This window comes from Monodelphis domestica, chromosome 1 (assembly GCF_027887165.1).
Source record: "Monodelphis domestica isolate mMonDom1 chromosome 1, mMonDom1.pri, whole genome shotgun sequence".
Lineage (NCBI taxonomy): Eukaryota > Metazoa > Chordata > Mammalia > Didelphimorphia > Didelphidae > Monodelphis > Monodelphis domestica.
The window spans coordinates 723,218,804-723,230,153 of NC_077227.1; the positions used below are offsets into that span (position 1 = coordinate 723,218,804).

General features: G+C 40.1%; 1 gene segment (V, D, J or C); it reads right to left on the reverse strand.

The window, feature by feature from the left end:
• Window positions 1-3,229: 3,229 nt before the first annotated feature.
• LOC130457474 (immunoglobulin kappa variable 2D-29-like) lies at window positions 3,230-3,960 on the reverse strand. The segment is given in 2 exon segments: window positions 3,230-3,561; window positions 3,813-3,960. Coding segments are annotated over 2 exon segments (480 nt in total).
• Window positions 3,961-11,350: the final 7,390 nt, after the last annotated feature.

An 11,350-nucleotide genomic window follows, 5' to 3' on the forward strand; every position in this document is an offset into this window, starting at 1 on the left:
GCCTTTTGGATCCTGGCATTAATCTCATGGTCTAGGGACCCATCGCTGGCAACGGTGCTGCCCAGGTACTTGAAAGTGTTGACGTTAGAAAGCTGCGTGCCATCAATTGTAATGCACGGCTGGTTTGTTGGCCTCCCTGGTGCAGGTTGGAAGAGCACCTCTGTTTTGCTGAGGCTGATAGTCAGGCCAAACAGTTTTGTTGCGGTGGAGAACCTGTCCACAATGGTTTGAAGATGATTTTCTTGGTGGGCCATGAGAGCACAGTCATCTGCAAAGAGAGATTCCAGGATGAGTCTCTCTGTTGTCTTTGTTTTTGCAGTCAGGTGGTGAAGGTCAAATAGTGAGCCATCCAGTAGGTATTTGATGTAGATGCCCAGGTCTAGATCCATCACAGTATGTTGTAATACTTGGGTGAAAAATAGGTTGAATAGTACCAGAGCAAGGACACAGCCTTGTTTCATGCCATTGGAGATGTTGAAGCGAGCGGAAGTTTCTCCACCAGATAGGACTTCCCCTGTCATGTCGACATGAAAGAGCTGGATCAGTTTGACGAATTTTGCTGGGCAACCGAGCTTGTTAAGGATCACCCACAATGTGTCCCTGTTCACTGTGTCGAACGCCTTCGTCAGGTCTATGAAGACAATGTAGAGATTCAGGTTCTGCTCAAGGCATTTTTCCTGCATTTGCCTCACCGTGAAGACCATGTTGATGGTGCTGCGATCTGGTCGGAAGCCACATTGTGATTCAGGCAGGTTCTGCTCAGAAACAGATGACAGGAGTCTGTTGAGTATAACACGGGTGAGGATCTTTCCAGCAGTGGAGAGTAGTGAGATGCCTCTGTAGTTGTCACAGGCTGTTCGTGAGCCTTTGTTCTTGTATAGGGCTACGATGGAGGCATCTCTGAGTTCTGGGGGCATGTCTTCCTCTTCCCATATGCTGGTCAGTACTATGTGGAATGCCTGGAGCACCTTTCCATTTAAGGCCTTGTACACCTCGGTTGGGATCCTGTCTTTACCGGGTGCCTTGCCTGCACTCATTTGTTTAATGGCTTTTTGGACTTCTTCTATTGAAGGAAGTATGTCAAGTTGTTCAATGGTGCGGTTTTGGGGGATCTAGTCAAGGGCGCTTTGGTTGACTGAAGAGGATCAGTTGAGAAGCTGACTGAAGTGTTCTTTCCACCTGTTGCTGATGCCTTTTTTATCTTTTATGAGAGTGTCACTGTCAGAGGATAGCAAGGGAGTGGTGGTGGGTTTTAATGGCCCATAGATAGTCTTGAGGGCACTGAAAAATTGTTTGTAGTTTTTGGTTAGCAGAGACTAACCCAAATGGAAAAGGGAAGATGGGGAAAGGAATGGGGAGAGAAGAAAGGGGAAATGATGGCCTTGGTCTGAACCTGCCACGGATGGCTTCTGGCTCTGACCCCAAGGATTCCACCTCTGTCCCAAGTAGCCTTCTGCTTTGTCTGTAGTCCTTTTCTTCTGATTGATGAGTTTTCCCTTAAACTTGACTTGAAGGAAATACTCATGCCAACCCTGCTTACCTCTAGCCCAGGTGTGTTACTTACTTTAAAGAGAATTACTCTCACATCTTTTCCTCAATAAGGTACTTTCTCCCTCTCCTCTAAGCTCCCCTTAGGTGTGGTCTTTTCTTCCTTAGAACTAAGCTCTTTGAGGGCAGGAACGGTCTTTTCTTTTTGCTTCTTAATTGTATTCTCAGTGCTTAGCTCAGTGGCCAGGCACTTAATATGTGTTTAATGACTATCCTTTTCCTGCCCTCTCTGCTTCTGTCCAAAGTAAGTGGCCTTATTTTAGAGTCTGAGAATGTAAGTTAGAATCCTATCCTGGTCATTTTAAAAGCATATTGGATAAGCATGATATTTATGCACAATTTACATCTATTAGTCAGGTATGGGAAAAGTCAAGTCAATAAGCATTTGTTAAGTATCTGCTATGTACCAGGCAATGTGCTATTTACTAGAGTTTCAAAGAAAGGAAGAAAACAACCTTGCCTTTAAGAATTTCACAGTCTGGGTACCAACAGGTGGCTTAGGGGATAGAGGGCTAGGTCCAGAGACAGGAGGTTCTGGGTTCAAATGTGACCTCAGCTATTGCCTAGCTGTGTGACCCTGGGCAAGTCACTTAACCCCTATTGCCTAGCCCTTTCTGCTCTTCTGCCTTAGAGCCAATACATAGTATTGATTCTAAGATGAAAGATAGGGGTTTAAATTTTAAAAAGAAGGATGAGGTCGAAGGCAAGTCCATTGGATTGGGCAACTAGAAATTATTGGTAATTTTGGATAGAGCAGTTTTTGGCAAAGCTTGTCTGAATGAACCAGGTCTCAATGAGGACCAGAAGATGGAAGGAGAAAGGGAAATGTTTAAGATAAAAGGAAACTTGCTATTTCTAGAGAGGACAATCACAAAGAAAATGTGGGTAAGATCTGGAGTGGGGTACTGCGGAGACAGGAGGAAGAAAGCAGACAGTGGGGGAAAGGAAGAGGTCCAGAATGGCTGAGCTGAGAATGTGACCAGATGAGAGTATGCTAATCTTTGAGGAATGAGCCCAGAAAGATTAACAAAGTCTGAAGTCCAGTGAAGGAGGGAGGTGTTCAAGACTCCTTCATGTCCAACCTTGAGTTGGGCGTTGATATTGGGTCCCAGAAGGTTCAGGCTGCCTGATTCATAGCACTATGGTGGACTTTGAAAGCCCATCTAATCAAACATCTATACTCTACAAATTGACAAAATGAGTCTCCTAAAGGTTAATAATATTGTCCAAAGTCACTGATCTAATAATTAGCCAACTCTACATTCAAACTCATATCTACCTCTGACTACAAATTCATTTCCCCTCAATATTCCATGTCAGAGAAAACAAAAAGCCTAAGGGTAATATAGTTTCTGTTCTTGGAGTCTGACGGTTACTCTAAATCTGCTGGGAACTGGGATGACTCAAGCCTCCCTCTGACTATGAGATCAATTGGGTCTGGGCAGGTCCCTTGTACCTCCAGAGAAAGGAAAGCTACACTAAAAGAGTAGAAATGTGAAAAGGAGGGAGAAATGGTTGAGGGATGGGGGAAATAACCATACCCAGCTCCACAACCCTCCCCTGAAGGTACAAACCCTTCTTCTGAACACATGCCCTAGAAGAGACCCAGCTCCCAACTGCGAGGGGAAGGAGAAGCCATACAACCAAGCTGTACCCATCAGCTGCCAAGGGAGGTTTTTGCTCAGGGCTGAAGTCCTGTGGGAGGTAATCGGTAAGTCTGAAGACAATAATATTCCGCAACATCTTCAGCCTCCATGCTACTAATTATGAGGGTGAAATCTTTCTGGGTCCCACTACCAATGAATCTGGAGGAGACCCCAGGCAAGAGGGTGGTAGCATGTTTAATGATGAGCTGAGGATGCTGTCCAAGTTTCTTTTGGTACCAGAAAAGATAATCTTTGTTATCTGTATGGAGGAGGCTCTGACTAGCCTTGCATATGATGGCAGTCTCTTCTCCTGGAGACACTGACAGGAAGGTTGGAGTCTGGATCAGCTCAATGACCCCTCTGACAGCTGGAATCACAGATATAAGATAATCAGTGATGGATATAAAGAGTAGTATCTGTAGCAGATATCTCTATTATAAGTTATGGTGAATCACTATTGAACCAGCCCCAACCCTCCTGATGGACTCCAAGAGGTCAAATTTCCCCATGGTTTCATAGAATTCCATACACTTCTAAATTCCATATATAGGGACAAAAGAGACTCAAGGCATCAATGGGCTCAGAAAAACAGGATATCAGGCTTTCTTTCTCCCTCACCTGGAATCCAAAGTAACAGGAAACACAAGAATTGAGCCTGAAACTCCATCTCCATGTGCCTGAGCTCTGGCTGCCCAGTATCTCCTCCACCAGCTTCCTGTTTAAAGCTTTTCTCCTCAGATGGTCTCATCTCCTGGGAGGGGGCCATGCAAAGCAGCCAAGGGAGGGAAGGAAGAGACTTGTGCTCAATGAGCAGGATCCAGAGATGTCACCAACTGGGTATTTCATATCCGCATTCTCTGCTGGGTCAGAAACTCCTTCTGTTGAGGACAACTAATGGGTCTCAGAACTTGCCTTGCCTCCATGAGCCCTGAACATCCTGAAAATGTCAAGGAGTCATCTGGGTATTTATTTCTGAGGGATAAAGATTGTTTTTTTTTTATTTTCTGTCTCCCTCATGTTTCCCTTGGGACTTGAACATAGTGAGCACTTAATAGTCAGCTAATTGACTGATTTACCTTTTCTCTCCTCTGCCCCACTACACACCACCATTTCCACTTCAGACTCGACTGCATGGTTACAACTGTAAGGTCCTAGGAATATTTTAATTAAAGGATTTAATTTTGCAGAAAGAAAGCTCTTTAGAGATAGACATTTTATGCTACAATAGAAGGTGCCTTTTTTGATGTCCTTTGAAAGGAGGCTTTGAGAAAATAAGCCTCAAAACTCATGGTTTGTGGAGTGGAATTCGGTTGCTATGCAAACCCTCTTGAGGATACTCAGGAGAGTGTAGAAAGCCATTGAGAGTCTCCAAGCTAGAGAAATCTCAGGAGAGAATGAGCTTGAAGAGGAAGGAAGGGGTGTTCAGCTGGAGAGAGATAAGAACTCAGGAGAAAAACCCTCCAAGCCAATGACATGTGACTGCCAATTTCCATATTTTCAGTCCCTTCCCCATTCTGTGGGAATTGAGTGAACCACACTGATTCCATCTCATACTCAAATCTGGACAGAAATTAAAGATAAATTTAAAGGTGTTACAGCTGAGCTAAAAAGAACTCAACTTCACAGAAATAAAAAGGTGGGAAGGAAGAGATGTGGGTGGATAATGGACTACATATTCATGAAGGCTCTGAGGTCAATGCCAAAGTATTGATACAGGTAAAAAAGCAAAAAGTAAAAGTATTTCTCTTGCTTTGATAGTTCAGAAGCTTCATGAGTTAACTGATTCCATTTAATACATTAAAGTTTCATTCGTGAGCTTATGTCTCAGACACAAGTTGATATCCTATTATCTGGAACAAGATGAGGTCTCTGGCCCAAAATAATCTCTTGTTAATGATAACTCAAGTAGCCTCACAAGTTAATGTAATGATACTCACCAGTTAATAATACATGTTTGCATTTCTAAACTTAAACTAGACACCATTCATACATTCTTTAATTAATTTTGGAATTCTTTTGAAGTGGTCACCTGTCTGTATTATATATTGTGAATTTTAGATTTACTCCACCCTGCTTAGTCTAACAAAACAAGAATGCTTACACCCCTACTTAAGGATTAAGTGTTGATAAGGATGGCCTATGACAGACATGTGCTAGCAAATGACAAATCAGAAACAACTGACAGACTCCCTGGGCTGTCCTAAGTCAAGCTTAAGCTACCATTGATACATGTGAGACTCAGGAAGTGATTTTAAAATGGTCTATATATTTCATGTCACTTCCTCTCTCCTGTCTCTTTTAGCAGAGAGGTGGCTCTGGCTCCTGTGGTGGAAAGGGTGGCCGTGTAAAGATTAAAATTTAGGGGAGACTGAGGCAGGTAGAAATTAGTTTCTCTCTGCAAGGAGTATCATATTTTATGAGGTTTATTAAAGGTTAAAGATTAAAGAAAATACAGAATAAGAAAAAACACGTGCCTAGGCCAGAGGCCTAGACAAGACCTCACCTACATTATGGAAAGAGCCACGTCTGCTCCAAAACAGAAGTCCAAAAGAGCCACAAAAGCCTTTGCAATCAGCTTAAATCCCTTCTCGATCTCGGCCCAGGTGAGATTACAAAGCATTCTGGGGAAGTGGAGCAAAGGCTTGAGGGGATTGAAGTCCAGAGTTCAAGTCTATTTTTACAGCTGGTGGCAGTGTGCTGAGCATCTAGGCATCTTGGCATCTTGGCATGGCTGCAGCTATTGTTTGGGTTTGGTGAGCATTCTTGATACAATACTGGGAGAAGCTTAGTAGCCTAGTTCAGGTGAGGCATGTTCACTGACTCTCTTGGAGTTTAGGCTGATTCTTTTTTTTTCTCCTTTAGTTTTCCTAAAAACTCCATCCTCCTAGGAGGTCCCTCATCTCGGAGGAGGCCTCATGGCTGGAAGGTCTCTGAATTCCCCTTGGCTCAGGCTAGGCTGGAGAAATCCTATACCCTTTTCCCTCTCTCTTCTTCTTAATTCCTTCCCTCTCTATTAATTAAACTACCATAAAACTTCCAAACTGACTTGAGTATTCTATTTGGGATTTGAATTAAATCCATGGCAACCAATTAAATTTATATTCAGTCTCAACCCTAAATTTACCTGTACAATATTGTATTATTTCCTTGCGTTTATCATGAAGTCATGGATACCAGATTTTCAATAAAAATGCTCTGCCCTCTTTGTTGAGCAACAGATGCTCTGAATACTATTGTGTTTCTGTGTGTCTCCCTCTCTCCTTGGTGCCTGCCTTCCATGTTGTTTCCTCTTCTACTAACCCTATTCTTTGTACTCTGTGCTTCACTGGACACAGCAAATAGGAAGCCGTTTCTCTGCAAAAGATCTGGAGGGCCTAAATGGATTTTAAGTGCTCTGTTGTAGCTGCACATTGGGTTATATTCTATCTTCTTTCACTTTCAGTTTAAACTCTCCTCCTCCCACTAAAAAAATGTACAAAACTTCAGGCAAATTCACAAAACTATGCATATCCTTTGACCAAGCAATACCACTACTGGATCTATTTCCCAAAGAGATCAGCAATAAGGGGAAAGAACCTACCTTTACCAAAATATTTTAGAAGCTCTTTTTGTGGTGGCAAAGAATTGGGAACTGATCGAGTATCCATCACTTGGAGAATGAATGGAATGATATTGTGACTTAAGAAATAATGAATGGGATGAGTTGAGAAAACCTGGAAAGGATGCAAAATGAAGTAAGCAGAACCAGGATAGGAATGCATATGATAACAGAAATATTGTGCAATGCTCAGCTGTGCATAACAGATTATAGGTGTTAAGAGTTAACAAGATGTTAACAGTCTTCTTTTCCTTCATTAAAAGGGAGCATCTTCTTCCTCTAATTAAATCAAAAGTGCAAGACTTCCAGATAAGCATGGCAGCAGTCTAGATGCAGGACGCTTCCTCTCCCCAGCACCCACTGATATAGACTACCTCAAAAAACCAAAAAAAAAAAATTTTCATAAGAACAGAGGGATACTACAGTAGTGCACAGCATTGAAGATATGTGGGAATTGGGCAATTCCACACTATAAGAGGGTAAAAAAGCTCCCACCCAAACATGAGCTGAACTACCCTCTCACACCCCACCCAAGGAGCCAGAGTCAGAGCTAGCATGCACTATAATCAGCAAGTGAGCAAGGGACACCTCTAGAGCAAGCAAAAGGAACCTCTAGGTCCTTGGGAGCTGACTAAGACCACCAAAGACCAACCCCTGAGAGCAGCTACACCTGAAGCCCTGGCAGGTGGGGGAGCGCAGACTGTGGGTGCTACCAGGAAGGTAGCACAAACAAGATCTGTGAACAGCAGAGGCTGCTGAGATTCGAGAGCTTGCCTCAGGCAAAATCCTTGCTCCTTAACTCCATACAAAGAGAACCTGCCCAGCTCACTCAGATTTCTGACTAAAAAGGGAAGGTAAAACCTCCACAGTGATGGCAAATTGTGCACAGGAGCAAACACCCTCCAAGAAAAACAAAAACAAAAAAAAGGCAGTGACCTTCAAAATTTTTTACAGAGGAAAAACTCATGCTACAGAGGAAATACAGGAGGAAATTCAAAAAAAGACAAAACATTACAAAAAGTGGAAATTGTCCACAAGCTCTGGAAGAATTTAAATTGGACCTTATCCAAAAGATGGAAGCCTTCTGGCAAGAGAAGTGGGAAATGGTTTAAAGAGAAAATCAAAAAATTATAGCAGAAAATTAAAAGATTAAAGCAAAAAACAAGGCCTTAAGGATCAGAATTGAGCAACAGGAAGCCAATGATCTTGCAAAACAGCAAGAATTAATAAAGCAACGTCAAAAGACTGACAAAATAGAAGAAAACAGAAAATATCTCACTGACAAGGTGACAGATCAGGAAAACAGAGGAAGGAGAGACAATTTGCGAATCATTGGTCTACCTGAAACACCAGAAATAAACAGAAATTTTGACATCATAATATAAGAAATCATCCAAGAAAACTGCCCTGGTGTTCTTGAATAAAAGGGCAAAATAGACATTGAAAGAGTTCATAGAACACCCTCTAAACAAAATCCCCAAAAGACAACTCCCAGGAATATAATTGCCAAATTCCAGAGCTTTCAAGCTAAGGAGAAAATACTACAAGAAGCCAAAAAGAAACAATTCAGATACTAAGGAGCACCAATCAGGATCTCACAAGACCTGGCAGCTTCCACACTAAAGGACCACAAGGCCTGGAATATAATATTCAGAAAGGCAAGAGAACTGGGTCTTCAACCAAGAATCACCTATCCATCAAAACTGACAACATACTTCCAGGGGAAAGTATGGGAATTCAACAAAATAGAAGATTCCCAAGTATTTGTAAAGAAAAGACCAGAACTAAGTGGAAAGTTCGATATCCGAACACAAAGATCAAGAGAAACATGAAAAGTAAATAAGAAAGAGAGGGAAAGGGAGAAAATGATTTTTTTATTCAAATTCTCTTCTTTAAGGGCTACAATTAAATCAAATTATATATATTAATATATGGGGAAATGTTATTTGCAACTCTCAAAAATTGTACTCATTATTATAGTAATTAGAAGAATCACTCATAGGAAAAGAGTGGGGCATTAAGGGCTATAAGATGATATGCAAAAAAAGAAAAAGGGGGAATCAAAGATGGTACCAAGAGACACTTGAAGAAATCAAATAAATAGGATAATCTTTTTCACACAAAGATACACATGAGAAGGGGAGGGGAAGAATACTCTTATAAGAAGGAGAGGAAGAGAGTGCTAATAGGTAATACTTAAGCCTTACTCTCAGTGAAATCAACTCTGAGAGGGAAGAGCATCTAAATCCATTAGGATCTTAAATTCTATCTTATCCTACAGAATAAGGGAGAAGGGAAAACTAAGGGGCTAGGGGGTAGGGAGTATAAAAAGGAAAAAAAGGAGAGGGGGGACAGAATTTAACAGATCCTAAAAAAAACAAGAGAACAAAAAGGGAGGGACCATAAAGGGAAGCATATCAAGGGAGGGGATTAGAGGGATTGATTAAAAGTAAACCACTGGTTTAAAAGGATATACCAAAAGAAGAAAGGATAGAACTAGGAGAGGATATCAAAATGCTAGGGAATTCACAAGTGACAATCATAACTTTGAACATAAATAGGATGAACTCATCCATAAAATGTAGATGAACAGGAGAGTGAATTAGAATCCAAAATCCTATCATATGTTGTCTACAAGAAACACACCTGAGACAGGTAGATACTCACAAGGTCAGAATTAAAAGTTGGAGCACAACCTATTGGGCCTCAACTGATAGAAAGAAGGCAGGAGTTGCAATCATGATATCTGACAAAGCCAAAGTAAAAATAGACCTGAATAAAAGGGATAAGGAAGGTAAATACATCCTGAAAAAAAGGAGTATAGGCAATGAGGAAATATTAATAATCAACATGTATGCACCAAATGGTATAGCACCCAAATTTCTAAAGGATAAGCTAGTAGAATTGAAGGAGGAAATAGTAAAACTCTACTAGTGGGAGACCTGAACCTACCACTATAAAATTTAGATAAATAAAATCAAAAAATAAACAAGAAAGTGGTAAAAGAAGTGAATGAAATCTTAGAAAAATTAGAGTTAATAGATATATGGAGAAAAATAAATAGGGACAAAAAGGAATACACCATCTTTTCAGCAGCACATGGTATATTCACAAAGATTGACCATATACTAGGTCATAAAAACATGACATACAAATGCAGAAAAGCAGAAATAATAAATGCAACCTTTTCAGATCATAAGGCAATAAAATAATGATCAGTAAGGGTACATGGAGAGCCAAATCAAAAATTAATTGGAAATTAAATAATCAGATCCTCCAAAATTGGCTAGAGAACAAATCATAGAAACAATTAATAATTTCATTGAAGAAAATGACAATGATGAGACATCCTTTCAAACTGTATGGGATGTAGCCAAAGCAGTACTCAGAGGAAAATTCATATCCCTGAGTGCATATATTAACAAATTAGGGAGGGCAGAAGTCAATGACTTGGACATGAAAGTCAAAAAACCTGAAGACAAACAAATTAAAAACCCCCAGAAGAAAACCAAATTAGATATCCTAAAAATTAAGGGATAAATTAATAAAATTGAAAGTGATAGAACTATTGAACTAATAAATAAGACTAGAAGCTGGTATTTGGAAAAAAACAAGCAAAATAGACAAAGTACTGGTCAATCTAATAAAAAAAGGAAAGAAGAAAACCAAATTAACTGTATCATACATGAAAAGGGATAACACCTCCAATGAAGAGGAAATTAAGGCAATCATTAAAAACTATTTTGCTAAGTTATATGGCAATAAATATGACAATCTAGGTGATATGGATGAATATTTACAAAAATATAATTTGCCTAGACTAACATATGAAGAAATAGAATTCTTAAATAATCCCATATCAGAAAAAGAAATCCAACAGGCCATCAAAGAACTACCTAAGAAAAATATCCCCAGGGCATGATGGATTCACAAGTGAATTCTATCAAACACTCAAAGAACAGCTAATCCCAATACTATACAAGCTATTTGACATAATAAGCAAAGAGGGAGTTCTACCAAATTCCTTTTATGACACAAATATGGTACTGGTTCCAAAACCAGGCAGGTAAAAAACAAAGAAAGAAAACTACAGACCAATCTCCTTAATGAACATAGATGCAAAAATCTTAAACAGGATATTAGCAAAAAGTCTCCAGCAAGTCATCACGAGGGTTTTTCACTATGTTCAGGTGGGATTTATACCAGGAATGCAAGGATGGTTCGATATTAGGAAAACCATCCACATAATTGACCATATCAACAAGAAAACCAACAAAAATCAAATGATTGTCTCAATAGACGCATAAAAAGACTTTGACAAAATACAACACACATTCCTATTGAAAACACTAGAAAGTATAGGAATAGAAGAGCCTTTCCTAAAAATAATAAACAGTATATATCTAAAACCATCAGCCAACATCATCTACAATGGGGATAAACTAGATGCATTCCCAATAAGATCAGGAGTGAAACAAGGATGCCCATTATCACCTCTATTATTTGACATTGTACTAGAAACACTAGCAGTAGCAATTAGAGAAGAAAAAGAAATTGA